Source organism: Scylla paramamosain, chromosome 24 (genome assembly GCF_035594125.1).
Source record: "Scylla paramamosain isolate STU-SP2022 chromosome 24, ASM3559412v1, whole genome shotgun sequence".
NCBI classification, from domain to species: Eukaryota; Metazoa; Arthropoda; class Malacostraca; order Decapoda; family Portunidae; genus Scylla; species Scylla paramamosain.
This window is the reverse complement of record NC_087174.1, coordinates 14,170,828-14,194,729: the sequence shown is the minus strand read 5'-3', so window position 1 is coordinate 14,194,729 and position 23,902 is coordinate 14,170,828. Positions and strand designations below refer to the sequence as shown.

At 49.0% G+C, this 23,902-nt stretch overlaps 1 protein-coding gene across 2 annotated transcripts in view; it reads right to left on the bottom strand.

Moving 5' to 3' along the window:
• The window catches only part of LOC135112792 (protein jagged-2-like), a 96,119-nt gene that overhangs the window by 36,958 nt on the left and 35,259 nt on the right, over positions 1-23,902 (bottom strand). For both annotated transcript variants that reach the window (XM_064027607.1, XM_064027608.1), the window contains exons 2-4: positions 20,965-21,016; positions 16,062-16,313; positions 1,066-1,126 (exon numbers count right to left, since the gene is read on the bottom strand). In XM_064027607.1, the coding sequence (XP_063883677.1) occupies positions 1,066-1,126; positions 16,062-16,293 (293 nt within the window). In that variant the 5' untranslated portion in view covers positions 16,294-16,313; positions 20,965-21,016. The remainder of the gene's footprint in view (positions 1-1,065; positions 1,127-16,061; positions 16,314-20,964; positions 21,017-23,902) is intronic.

The window sequence follows — 23,902 nt, the reverse complement described above, 5'->3', positions numbered from 1 at the left end:
GAAGGGAGTAATAGAGGAGGAATGTCGATAGGGGAAGGTGTGCGTCAGTGTGCTGCTGGAAAAGTGTGTGGGGGTGAGGGAGAATTAGTGGAAGGGAAGCTCTTTATTGTGCGTGAGGGAAGAGGCAAGTGGGGAGGAAACCAGAGAGCAAGGTAGATAAAATTGGGAAAGGGGAGGGGAGGAGAGGCGCCAGATGAGTGAGTGAGGGGAAGGGAGGGAGGGAGGGAGGGAGAAGGGGCCACATCATTCCTCAGTGTGCCATAAACACACATCTTCATTACCCGCCATCGTGTGTTCGATACCCGCCACTGCACCGCCCTCCTGGATCCCCCCACCACACCACCACACCACCACACCACCACGTCCTCAGCCATTACCACACCACCACTACACCATCACACTACATTCTCTGCCATCACCACACCACCGCACCGCCACACCACTGGGTCCTCAGCCATCACGACACCACACCGCCACACCACTACGTCCTCAGCCATCACCACACCACTACACTACATTCTCTATCATCACCACCACACCACCACACTACCGTCCCTGCTATCACCACCACCACATCACCACACCACACGCTACCACACTGTCTCTTCTGTCATCATCACAACACCACACACCACACTACCTTCCTCGCAGTCACCACCACACACTACTGTCATCACCACCACACGCTACTCTGTTATCACCTCCATACCACTACTACCTCCTCTGTCATCACCACCACACCACCACCACCTCGTATAACAAAGAATCCTGCACCCATAAGACACATAAAACGCCAACACACAGACGCGATGCATAATAAACATGGAAGAAAACGGAGATAACAAATGAAAAATGATCCTGCAAAAAAAGTAACGACGAAAACGAAAAACAAAAAAAAAAAAAAAAAATAGAGAAATACATAAAAAAAAAATAGACATCATAACCAGAAGAAGAAGAAGAAGAAAAAGAAAAAAATAACATCTTGTTCTGAATAAAGAAAAGAGTAATAGAGGAAGTTATGAGTACTTAAAGAAAACGAAGTAAGGGTGGCAATAGGGTACTTACTCGCACTCTCCGGGCTGGGTGCAGGTGCCGTGCTCCGCGTGACACCCCTGCTTGCATATCGCTGTGGGCAGAGACGACAACCGGTGAGTGATTCAGTGTTAAGGCAGAAGGAAATATTCTACTTCTACTTCTACTGCTGCTACTACAACTACTACTACTACTACTACTACTACTACTACTACTACTACTACTAGTACTACTGCTGCTGCTGCTGGTATTAATAACAACAAAAACAAAAGAGATAAAAAACAAAAACAATAACAACAACAACAACAACAACAACAACAACAACATCAACAACATCAATAATAATAATAATAATAATAATAATAATAATAATAATAATAATAATAATAATAATAATAATAATAACAATAATAATAATAATAATAATATACGAAACAGAGAGAGAGAGAGAGAGAGAGAGAGAGAGAGAGAGAGAGAGAGAGAGAGAGAGAGAGAGAGAGAGAGAGAGCATTAAATCTTCTATAACTTCCAGATTTTACACCATCCTGCTTCTATTTTCCTCGCCATCCACCACCACCACCACCACCACCACCACCACCGCCACCACCACCACCACCAGCCTGAAGTTATTATATACGTCACGTCATGAGCTCGTATATCAAACTTATAATTGGCATATATATAACGCCGCTATAATGAGCCCGAATATTAAGGCAAGGCAAGCCGTCTCCGTGAATCATGCCCGCCAGCCCGGAACGGAGATGAGAGGGGCAGGGGATGGGCAGGGAATGGGCAGGGGATGGGGATGGAGGCTGCAGGGGTGTTAGTATGAGAGGTGATGGGCAGAGGAGGAGTTATAGTATACGTGGATGGCTGGTTTGGTTGCTGCTGCCTCCAGTTCCGTAAGCTGTAGACTCATTGGCAATACTGCACATTGTTCCTTCTTACTCCTGTTGTGTTTTGCCTTGTTTGTTCTTGTAAGTCTGGCAAGAATTATCTGTGTCGTGTTTTTTTCTTTCATTCTTTATTTATTTTGTTTGTTTCATCGCGTATTCAGTGTTTCTGTACCTCTTGATTTATGTATGAAGCGGGTGTCTGTGTGCGTGAGTCTGGCGTTGATGGATTTGGTGATTCTATTTGTATCTTTTTTTTTTTTTCAGTTTAGTTTTTTGTGTATTTAGATTTTTTTTTTCTAGTTTTGTGTGTTGCTTCCTTGCTCTGGTTTTTGTCAGGCCGTCAGTTCAGTTACCTGTACCCTCAGAACACTTGGAGTTTTCCTCGTAATTCAGATACTTTAATGATCCACATGCATCATCATCATCATCATCATCATCATCTCTCTCTCTCTCTCTCTCTCTCTCTCTCTCTCTCTCTCTCTCTCTCTCTCTCTCTCTCTCTCTCTCTCTCTCTCTCTCTCTAACCTCCCAACATGGCCTACGCACATAAGGCGAATTCATAATTTTTCCCTATCAAACCTTCCCTTCCTTCACGGCTATATAATTCCCCACCCTCCTCCTCCCCATCAATAAATACTCCCTCCAGACGCTGACGGAGGCCTGAGGGAGGTAGGGGCAGGAGAGAGCAGCTGACCACACCTTTCACCAATAACTCAGGTGTGCCGCAGCCTCGGGTCACCCTACTCACCCTTACTCACACTGCTCTATAATGAATAAACTCTCAATTAAATCCCTGTCCGCTTGAGTCACGAGGGTGTTGAGGAAGAGGAGGAGAAGGAGGAGGAGGAGGAGGAGGAGGAGGAGAAAGAGGCAGTGATGTTAGGTCGTCGATATTACGTGGTTAATTATCCCTTGGCGTAAACAAATCACCTCACCTGAGTTTAATTAGCGGAGGAAAAGGGGGCATCGGGGTCCCTGGCGGCCAATTAGAGAAACACCCCAATTGGCACAAGGGGGTAATTTAATTTGAAGGTCCAGCTAATGGTTATGCAAATATTTGAGGAAAAGTTTAATGGCGTACAACTCTTCCCTCGCTCTTGGAATGATGTACTGGGTCGTGGTGGTGGTGGTGGTGGTGGTGGTGGACGATGAGGAGGAGGAGGTGGAGTGTTAATACTGGCCAATACAACCTCTCTCTCTCTCTCTCTCTCTCTCTCTCTCTCTCTCTCTCTCTCTCTCTCTCTCTCATTCTTCACATCATGCATACAAATTTCTCTTCGCTATTATTTATCTGGATGTTTTTTCAAATTCCTTCCTTACTTATTTCCCTTCCCTCCTCTCCTCTCCTCCATTACCTCCTCTGCCTGTTCCTATATCATTCGCTCCTCGCCGTCCTCTCCTCTTCCCTTCCCTCTCCGCCTTCCTCCTCCCCTTCCCGGTCCTCCCGCACAAGCTACTCAGAACTCTATTTAAATTCACTCAAGAGTAAATAACCCGTTGAATATAGAAGCTTAACTAGACGGGGTCGAGTCGTTCGCTTCGCCCCCACGCTGCTCCACGGACGCTCAAACGACCTGAAATACAGATATCGCCAGCGCGGACTGAAAACTTCATAAACAAGAACAAATTACTATCCATTAAAGCCGCGCACCATCCACGCCGGAATGGTCCACTAAAATTCTGCGAGTTTCTTTTGCATAAATTTTCTCAAACGCGGGCAGGATTTACACTCGTGCATTACCATAGTTATAAGAGGAAAAAAATGGGTATCGTCGGCAGGGGGCACTACGCTATGCAAATGACAGCCAGCCACACATCAGGCTGTCGCTCGCCCAGGATTAATTTTCCCACCCAGCTATGACCCGTACCTTCTCTCCCTCCCTCCTCTCCCCCTCTCTCTCTGTTAATAAATCTTCTCTTTCTCTTTCTCTCTCTTATTTCAATATTCCTCTTTTTCTGTATATCTCAGTCTCTTACACACACACACACACACACACACACACACACACACACACACACACACACACACACACACACACACACACACACACACACCATTCTGTTGTTCCCATGATAATCCTGTTTATTTACATTCTTCATATTCGTTCTCCACTTTCTAGCAGATTTCAGTGCCCGTCCTCCACCCTCCCTCGCCACCCCTGCAGGCCGTAACAAGCTCCAGGAGTACAAGTCAAGGCATGAGGTTCACACGCTTATAAGGGCACAGGGAGTAGGTTCGTGGGCGCACAGGTAGTCGGGAATCAAGACGGCGTAGATTTTATGAATTCCATCAGTGAATCTTTTGTGGCGCGGCCTTGAATCGCCCGCCGAACCTGCCACCTGCTGCGGCCTGGCTCGCCTGAGGGCCATAGGTACTTTTAGCACCTACTAAGGGTTCCGCTACACCCCGTGGACTCCTAGTGCTTGGGCGTGTCTCGGGGAAGCGGGCCGTGGGAGGAGGGCGGGAGCACCTGAGGGGCGGCGGGCAGGGCACCAGGCAACCCGCTGGCCAGTCATTGTCTCCAGCAGGTGCGCTGGGCGGCGGCACAGAGCGGCTCCTTCTCACCCTTAATGGAGTGAGAGATCACGATTATTTACCGCGTCAGCTGATCTATGATGGGAGTCACACTGATGGATCTCTCGCCCAGGCTATCTATTATATCGGAGGGCGGACAATGGGGAGACTGCGGGGTGCGGTGAGCGGGGTGCGTGGCGTGCCTGCCTGGCCGGACGCACACCAGCACACCGCACACCTCAGCGCGCGGTGACGATGCAAAGGTCAGGGAAAGGTGTGCTGCCTCAACCTTACCGGGTTGTCTTTAGGCACTACTAAGTGTCAACACCACTTCCCTCTCCACTTGCTACTGCCCTGCCCCTCCACCTCAACAGTGTCCCTGTCTCACCATGGCCACTGTGCACCACTCCTCTGCTGCCCCGCCACAACTCCTGCGTGTCACCCTGTGGTCATTATGCTCCTCCTACCCTGTCACCATACTAGTTATATAACCACCAGTGTAGCGCCTCCTCTCTCTCTCTCTCTCTCTCTCTCTCTCTCTCTCTCTCTCTCTCTCTCTCTCTCTCTCTCTCTCTCTCTCTCTCTCTCTGCACGTGCCTCCTCTTCTCTCTTCACACAAGTTATCGGAGAAGTGTCCAGTTGTGACCTCTTAAGAGTGCACAGGCGCCTTTGAACACCCCGCCCCCCACACGGCCTCTGTACAGGAAGGGCGAAGACCACTTCTTCCCTTCCCTCCCTTGCTCCTCCTCTCCTCTCCCTCTCTCCCTATCTCATTTGTTTCTTCCCATTATCTTTGTTTTTTTTCTATTTTTTTCTCCTCTCAATCTCTCTGCTTCTATTTTTGGTTTATCTCCGCTCTTTCCTCCTTGTTCTCTCACTCTCTTTATTTTCTCCTCATGCCTTTTTTCTCACGTTATCTCTCCTATCACCATGTCTTCCCTCCTTTCCCTCCTCCCCCTCCATCCTTTCAGTGTTCTCCTCTCTCTCTCTCTCTCTCTCCCTTCCACTCGCCTCTCTCACACCTATTTCTACCTTCTCTCCCTCCGTCTTTCCTTTCCCTCTTGTTCACTCGCTTCTTTCTTCTGTGTCCCTCCCTCCCTCTCTCCCTGCCTTTCTACCTTTATAAACACAGGTGTGAGGGAGAAGGGAGTGATTCCATTTGCTAGCTACGTTTTCTGTTAGCTGTTACTGTTACCTCCCTCTGCTCTTGTGAAGCGGACCGGTGCTGTGGCTTGGAGGGTGGAGCGTGAATGGCCTGTCTTCCTCACCTTGCCAGTTTTCTTCTCATCTGCCGCTGCGTCTCTCTCTCTCCCTCTTCCTCCCTCTCCCGCTAGTCCGTCTCCTTATCCCCGCCACACGCCTCCAATCATCCACTCCGTCACCTTTCTTCCGTCTCACTCCAATCTTCGTTTTCGTCTTTATGCTGTTTTTGGAGTTTTTTTTTTTTTTTTTTTAAGGGCGTTGCTCTCTCTCTCTCTCTCTCTCTCTCTCTCTCTCTCTCTCTCTCTCTCTCTCTCTCTCTCTCTCTCTCTCTCTCTCTCTCTCTCTCTCTCTCTCTCTCTCTCTCTCTCTCTCCCTCACGTTTGCGTCATCACGACCTGCTACTCTGCCTCACGTCGCTCCATGCATACCCTCCACCACCTGCCTACATGCCTGTCAGCCTCCCTTCTCCCATTCCCCCAATGCATATCTAACCTCCTTTTCCTTTCCCTCTTTTCCACTTGTCTTCTCTACTCCCTAATTTCCCCTTCCCTCCTGCATGTCTGAATCCTTTCCCAGTGCAGTGCTATCTTTTTTTTTTTTTTTTTTTCTTTTTTTCCGCCTCCCTGCTTGCCTAACTCATTTTTCCCTCATTCCCAGCCTTACTGCCAGCCTGCCGTAGTCTACCCTTCCTTGGCTCTCTTCGCCTTGCCTGCTCGACGGCCTGCAAGCACTTCTTCCGCCCCACCGCCAAGCTGACAACGCGGGTATTTTTCCCAGTCCGAGCCATGCAAATTCCCAGCTTTCTCCGTCAGGTAATGTGTGTCGGTAGCGAGCAGGGGCCTCACTGATCCCACCCATCACGCGAAATACTGCTTGCTTTCCTTTGCTGCCTGTGCGGTGAATATAAAGCGGGTGAGCTGCGGGAGAGGCAAGGCAGGGGCGAGGGAGGGGGGAAGGGAGGGGTGGGAAGGAAGGCAGAGGTTTGTTTCTTGTTCTTTTTTTTTGTTTTTGTTTTCATGTGTGTTTTTTTTTCTCTCTCAGATGTTGTGAAGGCACGGGTGACGGATGTGCTTACATGTGTGTGTGTGTGTGTGTGTGTGTGTGTGTGTGTGTGTGTGTGTGTGTGTGTGTGTGTGTGTGTGTGTGTGTGTGTGTGTGTGTGTGTGTGTGTGTGTGTGTGTGTGTGTGTGTGTGTGTGTGAAAGTGACACAAGGTAAGTGTTAGCAGTAAGTTCATTATGCTAAAACAACAAGAATAATGAACCCCCTATCCTCTCTCTCTCTCTCTCTCTCTCTCTCTCTCTCTCTCTCTCTCTCTCTCTCTCTCTCTCTCATCAACATACTACACTAACTAATTAAGTAAAACCAAGCTGCTAAAATGGAATATCAAGCCACCACCACCATCACCATCACCACGACCACCACCACCACCATCACCACCACCATCAACACCACCACCACCACCACCACCACCAACACAACACAAACAAACACGGGGAGCAAAGCAAACAGCAGTGTAAACAGGTTTAAAAGCAACACACAGGTAGAGCCGCAATGCACCTGCAGGGGATAATTACAAGCAGGGGAGGGGGAAGGTGGCAGGGGAGCATAGGGAGGTGGAGGGGAGGGAGGGGATAGGAGAGATGGAGGAAGAGTGAGAGGAGGTGAGGTGGTGGAGAAACACGGAGAGGGGAGTGGCGGTAGTAGTGGTGGTGATGGTAGTGGTGATGGTGGGGGAGGAGGGGGTACAAAACAGAGGTCCGGAGGCTGTTAGTGCGTGATGCCACCTCTTCCCGGCACGCTCCTCCTCCTCCTCCTCCTCCTCCTCCTCCTCCTCCTCCTCCTTCCATGGGTTACGAGGGCCGCGGAGCATCTTAGGGTAGGGCACGTGAAGTGTGGTCCATTTGGAGGTGGGGAGTGCATTGGGGTAACTGGTGGCGGGGTTGGAACGGGCAAAGGTGTGTGTGTGTGTGTGTGTGTGTGTGTGTGTGTGTGTGTGTGTGTGTGTGTGTGTGTGTGTGTGTGTGTGTGTGTGTGTGTGTGTGTGTGTGTGTGTGTGTGTGTGTGTGTGTGTGTGTTTAGAGTGACCCGCAATCTTGTTTACATCTCACACGCGACAGACATTCCCAGCCCCGCCTCGCCCCATCCCCCGCACACCGCCGCCCCGCCCCGCCTCGCCCAGTGCCCGCCTTTCTCTTTTGGTTCCCACACCCGAGAAGGATGCTGTTGTCTTCCGGCTCGTCGCTTACTCCAAACCTGAGTCTTACACCTTTCTACACACCTGAAGCTGCCTCTGCTCCATGTTCTGCCTTTCCACATACCAATAAATACTCCTGTCATCCCGCATACCTTTTCACATATCTGGGAGGCTTTCTACCTATCACCACATAGCCTCTTACACATCTCCTAGTCACTGCATACCTGTCCACACCTTGCACACTCTCTGCTCCTTGCACTTTTCACACGGTACTCTTCCTATCAACACTCTCATTTTCCACGACATCTAAAACACATTTCTTCCTCACACACTACCCAGCATACTTCGCAACTACCCCTCCCCCAACACACACACTCACACACACACACACACACACACACACACACACACACACACACACACACACACACGAACCTTGAGCCAGCCAGCCAGCTAGCCACGTGCCTGGTTCAGACCGTTTAATGGGAGAGGAATATTTATGCAGTGCCTTTTTTCCACGATCAGTAAATAAATTAAGCCATTAAGAAGGAGATCAGCGCTATTTGTGGCGAGTCTGCGTACCGAGAGGAGTGATGGATGCTGTTATTACGGGAGGAAGCCCCAGGAGAACAGCCCCACAGGACCCTCGACACGCCCACCTCTCCTACCGCCCGGGAGAGAGAGAGAGAGAGAGAGAGAGAGAGAGAGAGAGAGAGAGAGAGAGAGAGAGAGAGAAGGGGTTTAAGTGTGTTTAAAGAATTAGATAAAAAAAGGTAGGGCAGATAATGAAGACAGGAAGGGGAAATACGTAAGGAAGGAAGACAAGAAGTTAAGAATAGAATAATGAAGAAAACGAGGGAGAAGGAATAAAGGAAAGGCACGAGGGAGAAGATAAGGGAGAGGTGGACGAGGGAGAGGAAGACAGATGAAGAGGAGTGAGTGAACGAGTGAGAGTGAGGGAGATAGGAGACTGAGAGGAGGAGGATAAGAGAGAGAGAGAGAGAGAGAGAGAGAGAGAGAGAGAGAGAGAGAGAGAGAGAGAGAGAGAGAGAGAGAGAGAGAAGGTGGGGGGGGGGGGGTCATCATGATGGATCGGGGCGGTCTGGCTCCCTCTAGTACAGCGGGGGGAGGGGCGGGAGCGAGCCACGACCACCCCGAGGCCACGCCAGGCTACTGCTGCTACTCCTGCTGGTTCCCCCTCACCTCTCCTCCTACTCCTCTTGCTAATACTACTATTACTACTACTACTACTACTACTCCTCTGATTTTCCTCTCCCACCTCTTTCTGCGCATCTCTCTCTCTCTCTCTCTCTCTCTCTCTCTCTCTCTCTCTCTCTCTCTCTCTCTCTCTCTCTCTCTCTCTCTCTCTCTCCTTGGGAATCGGATTTTTTCTTTTTCTTTTCTTTTCTTTTTGCTTTTGTTTCCATGATTTTTATGTTTTTGATCTGTTCTTACTACTACTACTACTGCTGCTACTACTACTACTACTACTACTACTACTACTACTACTACTACAACACAAATACTACTGTTACTACTACAACTACAACAACAACAACTACTACTACTACTACTACTACTACTACTACTACTACTACTACTACTACTACTACTACTACCCCCACAATCATCTTTTCTTTTCCTCCTGCCCTGACTTCACCGTTCGTTACATTGCCAGTCCTTCCTCAAAGTTCTTCCTCTTTTGATCTGTTTTGTCTCTCGTTTCTCAGTTCATCCACCTTCACCATTTGTAGTAATTCCCTGCACTTCTCATCCTCCTAAAATGGTAGCTTTGTGGTCTTCTCTCTCCCTCCCTCCCTCTCATCCTCCTTCCCTCCATCTCACCCTCCCTCCCTCCCTCCCTCCCTCCGTTGTCTCTCCCTCTCTCTCCACTTTCACATTTTTTATAAGTTACTGGAGTGGCAGGGCAGAAGAATTATTATCAAGTCTCAGCCTCCTTTTCTTATTCGCTTGTATTCTGGTCCCGTTTCTCCGTCCAGCCTTCCTTTCCTCCTCTGCGCTCGTTCATTGTCTGGTTCTTGTCATTAATCATTATTACTATTATTATTACCTTCTATTTTCTTTCGTCTTCTCATTTCTTTCTATTCAATTTTATTTATTTTTTTCTCTTGAACCTTACGCTCATTTTCTCTTCACTCTTTTACTTCACTTTCTTCCTTCGATTCTCTCCTCTCCTCCTCCTCCTCCTCCTCCTCCTCTTCCTCGGGCAGTCAGTTATGTATCCAAAAGACAAACACTCCAGTCCTCCATTGGGAAGTTATTACAACAGCGAAGTTTTAATCCTCTCAAGACACGACTAGGAAGAGGAGGAGAAGGAGAAGGAGAAGGAGGAGGAGGAGGAGGAGGAGGAGGAGGAGGAGGAGGAGGAGGAGGATTGCATGCTGGTGCTTCCACAATATAGCGATTAGGTGGAGGCGAGGAATGCAGTGGACGCACCGGGGAGAGCACGGCAGGTGTGGGAAAGCTCGGGTCAGCGCAGAGGAGAGTGGCGAGGTGTACTGGGGACACTGGGACAGGTGCGTGTGGCGGACAGGTGAGACGAGGAGCTGTGGGAGACTGCGAGAGGCTTGGGAAAGGTAGAGGAGGTGGAGGTGGCGGTGAAGAAGGAGGTTGTGGTATTGATAATGGAGACTCTGCTATATTAAACTGAAAGATGCATGAAGTATGTACCGTTTTCCTTGACCTCTTTGTCTATATTTACAGTCTGCAACAAGCTCCCAGGCGCTTCGTGAGGTGTGAATCGGAGCAGCTTCCTAGCGTGTGACTGAAGCATTTCCTTTTCCTTCGCCCCCGCTAGGAAATGTTTCGAATACAATGGATGGAGCTGCTCGATCGATTCAACACTTGAGGAAGCGTTCGGACTGTCAATAGTGTGTGTGTGTGTGTGTGTGTGTGTGTGTGTGAGACTACTGCACGACCGGATGTAGTGACTGGATAGATTGTGATGGCAGTGCTGCTTCATCCATCGTTGTATTGACTAACGAAGAACAAAGTGGAGAATGAAGGCGTGCGGATGTAGTAGGAAGGGCAGTGGAAGGTGTGGAGGAGCATACAATACTATGGAGCCAGGTGAGGTGGGTGAGGTGGGTGGGCTGGCTCAGGATTGGTAGTGAGGCAATAAGTTAACATGGGGTGGGTGGGATAAATTTGTAGTGGTGGATGGCTCAGTGTGTTTATGGGAGAGGGAGGCAGTAACTTAATGTGGAGGGGGAGGAGTGGGCTGTGGATGATAGGGGAGTCTTGGTGGAGGATTGGGGTACAGGTGGGAAGCTTAGGATAATGAGGTTCAGAGTAAACAAACTAATGGTGGGTGGCGGTTTGGGATCAGGTGGAGAGGTGGACAAGTGGGTGAGAAATTTACAGATTTGAATAGAGACAAAGGTGGACAGGTGGATAGATAACGATAGGTACGCTGAGACAAGGCAAGTGGTGGATAAAAAGTATATTTAGGGTAAGGCAGTGGAGGTGAGAGGTGAAGCAATTGAGTGGAGTGGAGAGTGGAGTGAGAGTGGAGGTGGTGGAGGAGAGCAAGGTGACTGGTTGGTCCAGCGGCGATTAATCACAGTTGTGTCAGCCTGGGGAGGTCAGGTGAGGCTGCTGGCGAGCACACACACACACACACACACACACACACACACACACACACACACACACACACACACACACACACACAGTTTACTAATCTCTCTTTCCACCAATTAGTCTATCTCGTTTTCTTGATATTGCAAAACTACTCTCTCTCTCTCTCTCTCTCTCTCTCTCTCTCTCTCTCTCTCTCTCTCTCTCTCTCTCTCTCTCTCTCTCTCCCAAGCATATTCGCGTGCCCAGCTGTAATACGTCTTGGTCGCTGGGAACTGGATACACCCAAGGACTCCCTTATACTACCCGACACCCGCACACACAGGCGCCACCACACTCCTGGGAGGCGGGGAGAGGGAACGCGAGGAAGAGAACCGGGAAGGGAAGAGGATGAATCGGAAATGTAAGAAGCGAGGAGGAAGGACGGAAAGAAATGGGAATAAGAGAGAAGAACAAGTATGATGGAAGTGTGAGAAGGAAACTAAGAGGAGGGGAAATGAAGGAGAATAAGATGGAGATGTTAAAAGTGCATGAAGGAACACAGGAGAGACAGAAGGAGAAAATGAGGAAGAAATGAGAGGAAGGAGGCAGGGATGGAAAAGAGGGGAAACAAGGAAAGAGACAGTGAATGAGACACAAGGAGGGAATGGGGAAGAAATGAAAGGAAGGAAGCAGGGATGGAAAGAAGGAAGGAAAGGAAAGAGGCAGTGAATGAGGGGCAGGAGAGAGTGAAGGAAAGTGAAGAAGGAGGAGGCGCTGAAGGAAAGCGAAGACCAAAAAAGGAGATATTAAAACGTGTACCACTTAAGAGAAAACAAATATTAAGTCAAATTTGGAAGAAGAAGCATAAAGAGATTTCACACACGACTCAAACTGGAAGGAGGAGGAGGAGGAGGAGGAGGACGCGGAAGATGAGGAAAGAGTACGGGAAAGAAAAACAGAAGGGAGGGAGGGGAGAAGGAAAATCAGAGAAGAAAGAAGGAAAAGTTATATACAAGTAATAAAACCTTAAGTAAATAAGAAAAAAGAATAAACAGTAAAGGAAGAAGATAACTGAAACTGAGATACAAAAGCAAGAAAGACGAGAAAGAAGAGGAGGGAGGAGCAAACGAGGAGGGGGAAGAAGAGGAGGAGGAAGAGACGAATAACCTCTCTCGGCTGTTCCTCCTCGTGACAAGCTCAATTAAAAATGAATATAATATGCAAATACGCCAGAGTAGTGATGGTAATAGTGAGGTGGAATGGTGGAGGGAGGGAGGGAGGGAGGTGGAGGGAGGAGGGAAGTGGGCTGGAGGGAAGGAGGAAGAGAATGGGAGAGGAAAGGAGGAAGGAAGGGTAGAAGAGACGGAAGGAGAGAGTGGTGTGGAAAAACAAGGAAAGGAATGGGGAGAGAGAGAGAGAGAGAGAGAGAGAGAGAGAGAGAGAGAGAGAGAGAGAGAGAGAGAGAGAGAGAGAGAGAGAGAGAGAAAGGAACGCGGCGGTTGATAATAATCTTCACGAGCTGGACAAAATAAATGTATCCCACCTGCCTCCACAGGTGTGTAATTACCGTCCTGGGGAACCTACTGGTCATGCCACCACCACCACCACCACCACGTAAAAGCACTCTCCACCGCCTCGACACTTTTAACACCTCCCAACACTTCCCTCGCTTCCTACAACACACCGCAGTATTTTTTTTTAACGCTCCAGCTTTTAATAGCACTTAATTTTGCCTTCACCTTGTAATTTCAATAGTTTTTTTTATATTTTTCAATTACACATGAGCACTTAACACTTAACGACACCTCTGAGCACTTTCCTCGCACTTCACAATTTACTAGAGTATTATTAGCATTATCTCAACACCTGTTTGTTTATAGAAGGAAGGTCACGTCACTTAAGAGTCACACACAAACATCTGACAGTGACTCAGCCCTTAACACACTCGTCTCCTTAACACACTCTCTTAGCTTCCTCGGCTCTCCAAGACCCTCCCAGCACCTCAGCACAAACAACACCTAGGGAACACATCTCTCACCCCAGCACTTTCTCCCTGCCCCCCAGCATCGCCACACGCCCCGCCAGCACCCCATATTCTGCAGGTAAATGGCGAAGCGCGGCTAAACACAGGTGGCAAAGGTGAGAAAATGAACGATTCTCAGGGAAGGTTTGCAAGTGGAATGGGAGAGGAAGGTAATGCGTATGGTTGAGGTGGAGATTTACGGTGTGCGGTGATGTAGTGAGTTAGGGAAGGCGGCGTGTGGACGGTTGTTATGGTTACTGGTTATTGTGGGTGGAATGTCGATATGGACTATGGAGTTCTGCTCAGGAGGAATATAGATGTAAATTATACGTGTAAGCAAAGACCATAACAGACACGTGGGCTTAAAGGTGGAGAAATGCAAAGTACTAAGCATCTTAACTTAACATACTTGACTGTAATAACGCAGTGAATCAGACCGGGAAGTATACACATGTGAATTATACGTATACGCAAAGACCATAGCGTGTACGTGGCCTTAAGGGTGTGGAATACAAAGCAGTGTAAGTGTAACAGGACACGAGATGTAACTGTAATAAAGCAATAAATCAGGCCGGGAAGAATAAAGAAAGCAAATTACACGTTTAAGAAAAGAAGAAACAGAAGAAACAACTCTAATACCGCACCGAATCACGCCAGAAAAGATAGAGAAGAAAAAAAAAACTTAAATTCTACGTAGAAAGGCCATACTAGACACGTGGGCATGAAAGGTTACAATACACCACAGTAACCATCCTAACAGTACATGAAACCCAACAAACTGTAATGTGCCAAGACTGTGTTACAACAGATGAAGTAAAAGAATAAAAGGTAACTGTATAAAAAAGAGGCGCCAGATCGAGCAGGTGAACTGTACCGTAAAATACAGAATCGTGTGGTGTAAGATGCAGATTAGAGCGCCACCAAGTGTTACAGAGGCGCGGGCACGAACGGTAGGTTACAACAGGCGCCGCGGAACGTAAAAGGAAGAAGCGAGCGATTTCTAAAAGGTATACGAGCATGCAGGTGAGATGGGAGAGGTGAACCAGATCGAAGTGAGGCAAGCGGACCGCAACAGGTAAGTAATTAGAGGGATGAATCGCAACCAGAGACGCCTCCCTAACAAGCTCACACCACCAGAGACAACAGAACACACACCACAACATATGCTGCAATTACCTCACAAAAAAAGGTCCCCGCACACACTCAAGGACCGGCCACACCTTTTCTCTTTATCAACGGTCTAGTGAGAGGGAAGGAGATTGGCTAAGAGAACTTCAGGTAGAGAAAAGAAAGGAGGGCTTGTCGTGGAGGCTGTTAAGCTGTAGGTTGGTCGTGCAAGATAAGTACTGCGGGTCATGTGCATGGAAGGTGGTGATGTGTGGAATGAAAAAGAGAGAGAGAGAGAGAGAGGGGGAAGGGATGGTAGATAAGAAATGAATGCAAGTGTGTAAGAGATGCAGAGTTAGTATGAAGGGAGGAAGTTAAGCAAGGAAGGAAGTTGCCGAAGGTGAAAGGAAACTGACGATGATAAGAGGAAGGTTAGCGATTAAGAAAGGCAGTGCAAAGGATGAATAAAACAAAGAAGGAAGCTGGCCACAGTGAGGGAGGAGTGGAGGCAGTGAAGCAGATGCAAGGTAAGCCAGACGTTTACCACCAACAAAAAGAAACAGAGACAATAAAGGCATGCAATAACGATATGAAAGAGAAGCGTATATAAGGAAGGTAAAGATGAGGCAGAGAACAATACACCAGTAAAAGCGGTATACAGTAAAAGAGAAAAGAAAGGAAAACAAAATGAAAGAAAGCCAATACATACTACTAAGAGAACAACGCACCAACAAAAGGCGTACAGCAACGTGGCAAAGAAAAGCAAGGAGGAGAGACAAAAAAAGCAACGCACAAAACAACACCAATGAAAAAGCACAGAAGAGAAGAAAAAAAAAGCGACAGAAGAGGAGGAAAAGAAAATGAAAAAGACGATGACACAACACCTATAAAGAAAAAATAAATAAAGACGAAAGAAAGGAGAGACGACGCACAAAACAACAACAGAAGAGTACACAGCAGTAGAGAAAGAAACTGAAAAAGGAGAAGAAAAGGCTGACACAACACATAATAACGAAAAGAAAACAATGATAACAAAAAAAGATAAACATGAAAGGAAGGAGAAACAATGCACTGAACACGTCAACGAAAAAAAAAAATAGACAATAGTATGGGAAGAAACAGGAAACGGGATGATAAAAGAAAAAAAAACATTAACAGCAAAAGAAAAAAGATATATAAAAGGAAAGACGGGTGACACAGAACATTATAACAAAACAACGAGAGAAAAGAACAAAATAATAACATACACACACACACACACACACACACACACACACACACACACACACACACACACACACTAATAGTAACAAAAGAAGAAAATAAATAAAAAAGGCAATAGGAAAAAAGAGAGATGACACACACAATACATCACAGAAGAAAAGAAGAAAACAAAGAAAACAGAAAAGACAGATGGATGATACACTCAACACCAGCAAACATCACATCACAAAAAAAATAAATAAAAATAAATAAATAAATAAATAAATAAATAAATAAATCTTACCTTTATCGCAGTTGTCCCCCATCCAGCCAGGGCGACACACCTTGTCCCCGGAGGCATCACAGGTGAGGTGGCCAAACTGATCGTCACGGGGGCGGCAGAACTTGGTGCAGGTGGTATTGTAGTAGTTTTGATCGCACAGCACCCGCACCCTGTAGGCCACCCGCGCCACAGAGCCCGCGTGCGTGAGGGTGTGCCAGTCAGGGCCGGGAACCAGGATGCCGCTGTACGTCATGGAGTCTATCACCTCGCCTTCTGCAGGTGTGGAGAGGTGTGGCGGTGAGGGGGTGCAGTGGTGGTGGTCATGGTGGTGGTGAGCATGTTGGGAGGGAGAGAGAGAGAGAGAGAGAGAGAGAGAGAGAGAGAGAGAGAGAGAGAGAGAGAGAGAGAGAGAGAGAGAGAGAGAGAGAGAGAGAGAGAGAGAGAGAGAGAGAAACAGGAACACATTTACAATGAGTCTCAGCACATGCAGTCTGGTTCTCTCCATATAAAGGCGTCAACATAATACAAGTTCTCACAGCGGCATTAAATTGCTCCATTAGCTGTGCTGTATATGAACGCTATCACTATTACCATTATTATTGCACCGGGTTTATATTCTTTGACTCGAAAAATATAAGTTAGCAATAATTTTCTGAGGTTATTAGCTTTGTGGTTTAGTTTATTTATTACTTTTTTTATTGATCATTTTTCCTTTGATTGAAGAGTTGTGTTGATTCCAATCAGAGCCAGACAGGTCGAGGACTCGTTAGTAATTCATGTATAACTTGTTTATAAACTACTTGGGGGAATGTTACCTTTTCTTTTTAATGTTTTATTTTGTCTTATTTTCTCTCTTTACTCGTCTCTTCTTGGCGGTTCCCACACTTTCTCTCCTCCTCTATTCTGTGTATGCTCGTCTGGCAGTCCTTCCAGTTATCTTCCGCTCCCGCTGCCACTGATCATGCCTCTGGCCTCTGTTCGACTCTTGACCAGCAGGGGCACAGGAAACGCAGGTAACAGTGCAGGTGTTTATTCACAGAAGGTGTGAACAGAAGGCTGGAGGTAGGTGATCTCCCGGCGCCAGGCCGCGCACTTCCACTTAACACTTATGACTGAAGCCTAGCTCGTTCACTCATACACGTATTCATGCCTCACACAAGTCTCGCTCATTCACTCGTTCACACAACTAGCTAACAACCACACACCTCCCCCGAGACATAAGGAAGATTCCTTATCTTTGTTATGGCTACCGTAACACATGAAACAAAGTTACAATGATTGAAGTACAGAAAACACGGTACATATACACAAAACAAACACAGCGTACAATGAACACGTACGACTAATCGTAGGTGCTACGGTGCCACCGCACCTGCAGTCGTCTCGGCTCCCTACGCTGTCGGCTGCTTCGACGCTCTGGTTGCTCTCGGCCACGGTGTACCCCGTTACCCTGATGCTCCGGGCTGCCGGGATGGTGGTGTTCCTCGTGACCCTGATGCTGAAGCGCTGCACCGCCATGAGCGGTGTGCTGCTCGACAGGAAGGGAGCAAGAGGTCTGTGTGGGCGTAGGTGTCTTCTATTACGCCACATCACGCGACCGCTGCCCATCTTGATGAGGTAGTCTCTCCTTCGCCCAACAGCCACGATGACACCCAGGCGATCCCAGAGGCCTGTCGTGTGATCTTGAACGTCGACGTGGCCACCGAGGTGCAGGAGAGGAAGAGTACGGGCGGACGCGTCGTGGCGAAGTTTCGCTTTCTTCCTCAGTCGCTCTGCCTTGGCGTCGCACTCATCAGCAGCGCGCTGCCACTGCTGAGCGTATGAGCGATGATGAGCCGGGACACAGGACCTCATAGGATGACCGAAGAGGACTTGTGCTGGTGATCGCCCTTCCGCCCTCGGAGTGTTGCGCAGTTCCAGCAACCCGCGAGCGAACGCATCCTCGTCCAGGTGTCCCTGCTGTGTGGTCGTGAGGATCAGCTTCTTCACGGACTTGACCGCTGCCTCGGCGTGACCATTGGAGCGTGGATAATGAGGTGAAGATACACGATGCTCCACCCCCCATCGAGCCAGGAAGCGCCGTACCGATGAAGAAGTGAACTGCGGTCCACCGTCAGTCCTCAGGAGAACAGGCACGCCCGTGTCGGCGAACACACCCCGAAGGACACGAACGAGCTGATCAGCCGATGCTGGACGTGAGCATGCAGACACGTGAGGCCACCCAGACAAGCGATCTACATACACGAGGTATGTACGGCCTGCTGCGTGGAAGTAGTCTGCAGAAACTGACTCAAACACCCTGCTGGGTGTGTCCGTGTCCTGCCAGAGAGGTTCGTTGGCTTGGCTTCTCCCTCATGCGCTGCAGCCGCAGGTTCTCTATTTCTCCCAACAACTTGCTATTGAGGAGAGGTATCAGCGGGCGGTGGTCGAGCACTAGATCGAAGTGAGGGAGTCCTTTCAGGTAGGTGCCACATTTCCTGACTGCCCAGACGATTGCAGCCATTTCCAACTCTATTACTGCATAGCGGCTCTCTGTGTCTGTAACAAATCTTGACCCGCATTGCACCATCTTCCACTGGTCACTGTGCTTCTGCAGGAGAACGAATCCAAATCCGTGCATCCTTGAGGCGTCAGTCTGGATACACGGGCCTCTTCACGTAACGGTTGAGTCGTGTCAGGTCAACACACAGCCTTACACCAGATGTCTTTTTTGGGACAGGCACGATGGGGTGGCACCATGCCGTAGGGTAGTCCACACTCTCGATGATTCCCTTGTTAAGCAGCTCTTCCAACTGGCTCTTAATTTCTTCACGCCAATTGTAAGGGATTGTACGAGATGCTGTTACGGCGAAGGGTCGAGCGTCGTCTGTCAACTCGATGGCCATGGATCCACCAGCCATTGCACGTAAACCTTCCTTTGCTTCGAAGACGCTGGGAAAGGCCTTGATCACAGCAGCAGCGTGCCCCGCACGCTGCTGTGGCGTTGGGTCGTAGGAATGAGGCCAGCTGATCACTTCTGTGGGCGTAGATAGAGGTGGCTGCGAGGCGGTCGGGTACTTGATGGAGCTGTTGCCGGTGTGCTGTTCTTCCCTGCGTAGCGGTCGGATTTGAGCCGGAAAATCTTCGGGGAGGATTCCGAGAGCGATGGAATCGTACCAGCTAAGCAGCGCCCCCTTCACCTCCTTCACCACGCTCACAACAGTCTCAGCTTCCCTGTCGCCCAGTTGCAAGTGCGACGAAAGTTCCTACACAGGTGAGGGGGTGATTACCGGCAGCATAAAGTCCATCACCATCAGCGGGCGCCAAGCTGGAGGGCGGGATTCCAAGGAGTGTTGCCGTGTCGAGGCCAATAACGGTCGTTTCGGCCCCAGAGTCAGGAGTCCACGTAATCTTGTCTCTTCCAGCGGGATGCGTGGCGGTAATGAGCACCTGGGGCGCAGGTCGTGCCGTTGCCACCGTCTTTGTGTATACGCCTGATAAGAGCTGGTATACACTGGCACTGGCTCCCCGCCTCGGGCCTGCACCGCGATGAGGAGAGACAGTTGAGGAACTCCTCGAAGCTCCTCGTCGTTTCCTCACTGTCTGCTGACATACACTCGCAAAATGCCCTCTTTTCCCGCAGTTACGACACACTTTATCTATTGCCTGGCATCCCCTTTTGTCACTGCGACAATCTTTGCTACAACGATAACAGCCCGTGGGGCTTGAGCCCCCGAAACTGCCCTTCCTGTAGTTCGAGACAGCGTTCACACCATGGCTCGAAGAGTGAGAGCCGCCCCTTAGTACTGCACTACACTGGTTAGCGCTCTCTGATGCTCTGCAAATATCTATGGCGTTTTCAAGGGTGAGTTTCTTGTTTTCCAGCATGCGTTTCAGAGCCACTTCGTCTCGTGTCCCAACGACAATTCTGTCACGCAGCTGATGGTTTATGCACTGGTCGCAAAAGTCACAGAAATTGGCGATTTCCTTTACAGCACATAAAAAGTCGTCAAAACCTTCTTGCGTTTCTTGCACGCGGGAGTAGAAGTCTCTTCTATCCATGATGATGTTGCGCTGGCTTCGCAGGTACTCACACATTGCATCGAGGATGGTTCTTAACTCCGCGTCTCTCGGTAAGCTTATCCCGTAGCGAAGTGTACGGGTCCACTCGTCGTCTAGGACAGCAGCGAGTGCCGCCCTCTGCTCAGCCAGGGAGAGACAGTCTATCCTGGCGAGGGTTACGTATCCTTCAAACTTATGGCGCCACGTGTCGAACTCACGTAAAGATGCTGACGCCGTTAAGTGAGGAATGATGGTGGCGGACGTCGGGAACCTCGCGCCCTGGGTAGACGTGCTGCGGGCTGTGGTTTCGCCTTCATTGCTCGCCGTGGTGCGACTGGGAGCTTGTGTCCCCACTCTCTCCAGCAGCTGGGTTAAACGCTCCTCGCGAGCCTGACTCTGCTCCGACTGTCGCGCTAGCAGGGCAGCCAGCGCCTCCAACTGCTTCTCCATTCTGCGCCGTACCCACTGCAGCCTTGTCCTGATCCTACTCACTGCGCCATGTTCGACTCTTGACCAGCAGGGGCACAGGAAACGCAGGTAACAGTGCAGGTGTTTATTCACAGAAGGTGTGAACAGAAGGCTGGAGGTAGGTGATCTCCCGGCGCCAGGCCGCGCACTTCCACTTAACACTTATGACTGAAGCCTAGCTCGTTCACTCATACACGTATTCATGCCTCACACAAGTCTCGCTCATTCACTCGTTCACACAACTAGCTAACAACCACACAGCCTCAGCCTGCTATCATCCCTTGAATTTATTAAACACCTCTCTCTCTCTCTCTCTCTCTCTCTCTCTCTCTCTCTCTCTCTCTCTCTCTCTCTCTCTCTCTCTCTCTCTCTCTCTCTCTCTCTCTCTCTCTCTCAGCACAGGTGGATTCCTCACCTGTAGTATTGGTGGACAGGTCCAGCACCTCCAGAATCAGCGTGAAGGATCTCTGCAAAGAAGCAAAAGAAAAAAAATCATCAGAAACCAGAATTAAGATGAGCGAAAATTAGGAAACATCATGACAATCTCTCGCCCCGCGCCGCTCGTAAGAAGGATAATGGTCTGAGGTGGATAAAAGTACGAGTACCTGCAATGTCATGATGCCACCACTTTATACATTGTAATTTTCATGTTAGTGAAAATTAAAGGAATGACACAGGAATATATGTAGCATGCTTACTTATTACCACTGTGTAAATATATTTTTTCTGTACTTGATGTGTTTGTTAAAGTGAAGTTGGTGTGTGTTCAGTTATACGTACCCCTGTTTGCTGAAGAAAGTGTGCGAGTAAAAAATTGAGTGAGAACTTCCTCATTTTTTGTAATTCAGCTCCTTGGGGAGAAAGATTTATCACCGGTAATTCGTTAAAGAAAGGCAGACATCAGCATTTCTTGCCTTGCTGCTACGTCTCTCCCACACCTCGTCTCTCTCTCTCTCTCTCTCTCTCTCTCTCTCTCTCTCTCTCTCTCTCTCTCTCTCTCTCTCTCTCTCTCTCTCTCTCTCTCTCCTTCCTGTCCACTATCGCTGTTTTTGCCTGGTCGCTTTTCTTCTTTTTGTCACAGTCGTTGTCAAAGTCAGTGTCGCTGCCGCTGTCTGAGGAGCGCCGCTGCCAACCAGTACTTGTGCCCTCAGTGTTGGGGCTTGTCAAGGGTGGGCAATGTACTAGTCAGGATGAAGAGGAAGGTGGTTAGTGAAGAGTGTGAGGGAGTGGGTTGTGTTGCCTGCGGTGGTAGGTGGTGGGTGTCAGGACAGTAGTGGTGGTGGTGGTGGTGGTGGCGGTAGATTTTTGTTGTTTTAGTAATGCTTGTTGTTGTTGTTGTTGTTGTTGGTGGTGGTGGTGGTGATGGTGGTAGTGGTGGCGAGGGTGATGACTGATGGTGGTGGTGGTGGTGGTGATGATATAGCAATGATGGTTGTGTTGGTGGTATAGCAACGATGGTGGTGGTGGTGGTGGCGATGAAGCGATCATGGTGGTGGCGGTGGTGGTGGTTGTTGTTGTTGTTGTTGTTGCTGTTGGTGGTGGTGGTGGTGGTAGTGGTGGCGAGGGTGATGACTGATGGTGGTGGTGGTGATATAGCAATGATGGTTGTGTTAGTGGTATAGCAACGATGGTGGTGGTGGTGCTGGGGATGAAGCGATGATGGTGGTGGCGATGTAGCGATGATGGTGATGTTAGTGGTGGTGGTGGCAGTGATTTAGTAATGATGGTAGTGGTGTTGGTGATCATAGCCATGGTAGTGGTAGTGGTGGTGGAAGTGGTGGAGGTGAAGCTGGTAGTGGTAGTAGTGATGATGAGGGTAGTGGCGGCGGCGTTGCATAATGAAGTGGACATGATGTGAAAGGGGGCGGGGGGAGTGGAGGAGGTCGTTAGCAGAATCACAGGTGGTGGACATCCATTGTTCACTGACACCCATCCCCTCCACCTACCAATCATCCACATCACCCCGGAACCACCCCTCCACCTCCCTGCCTCCCTCCCTCTCCCCTCCCTCTCCTTCCCTCCTGGTGAGAGTCAGGCGTGTTTCTCCCTCCCGCGCCTCCCTTCCCCCCTGCCGTGAAGACAACAGACGGTGGGTGGCGGGTGGAGGGCAGTGGGTGGGGCAGGTGGGCACTAAGGAGACAAGTCCAATGAGTGTCCAACCACCCACTGCCCGCCCACCCCAGACACCCTCCTTCCCGCCCACCTCACACACCCTCCATCCCGCCCTCAACACCCTCCCTCCGCCCCTGTTATTCAGTCTCTCGTCCCTCTCACCTTGCCTCAACTGCTTCCTTTCCCTATCACCGTAATATTGCATTTCTTTTTCTTCTTCTCCCTCCCTCTCGCTCCGCTATCTTCTCTCCCCACAGCCTGTGCACCTCTCTGCTGTGTCTCGCCCTGCTTTGTTTTACTCCCTTCCACTCCCTGGCACTCCCTCCTCTCCTCTACACCATCTCCCTCCCGTGTCTCGTCATCTCCCGCGTGCATGTCTTACTTCCCTTCCTTCTTTGTCATCTCCCCAGCTCTCTATCCCCGCCGTGTCTCCTTCCACCCTTCCCCTCACCCTGTCGCCTTCCCCCCGCCCCTCAAGACTACTTTACATCCAGGAGTCGGGTCGTTAAGTAAGACCCAGCGGCTTGGAGGGTCACGACCACAATATTTACGATAAGGTAACAGACCAGTAAATTTGGCGCCGTAATGAAATATTGTATAGGTCCAGGGGCGACGGCTTCCTATAACGAAAACGTCGCTTTTTATATAGAGGACGTAGGAGAAGGACAGGGGTAGGGGAGGTGGGTGATGGGAGGGAGGGAAGAGGCGTGGATCTCCTGCTGGGGAAGAAACCTGCTGGAGTCCACGAGATGAGAGAAAAAGAGGAAGTGAGAGAGAGGGAAAAAAGTTAAAAGTTGGTAACCCGGTTTGCTTCATTGGAACCGTGTTAAGATCAAGTTCAAGTTTGGTGTTTTTATACGTGTCATTATTTTTTTCTTTCGATGCTGGTGATTTGTCCGGTTTTTCGTCTTTTTAGGTCAATTTCCCGCGCCTCCATTCATGCTTCCATTCACAGTCTGCAGCTACTGGTTTTGATCCCTTGCGCTTCGGTTTTTTTTTTTTTTTTTTCTTCCTCGTCTCCCATTTTCTGTTGGCACTTTGTCTTGAATCTCGCGGTCTTTCGTCCTCTGAAGAAAAAGCAAGACTAAGTAAAGAAAAAGTGGATCGTCAAGGTCTGCCGCTCTTTCTTGCCCAATTTTCGGGTCTCACAAAAAAAATAAATAATAATAAAATAAATAAATAAATAAAAAAATAAAAAAAGATGAAAAAAAAAAAGGGAGAAAGAGAACAGGTTGAAATTC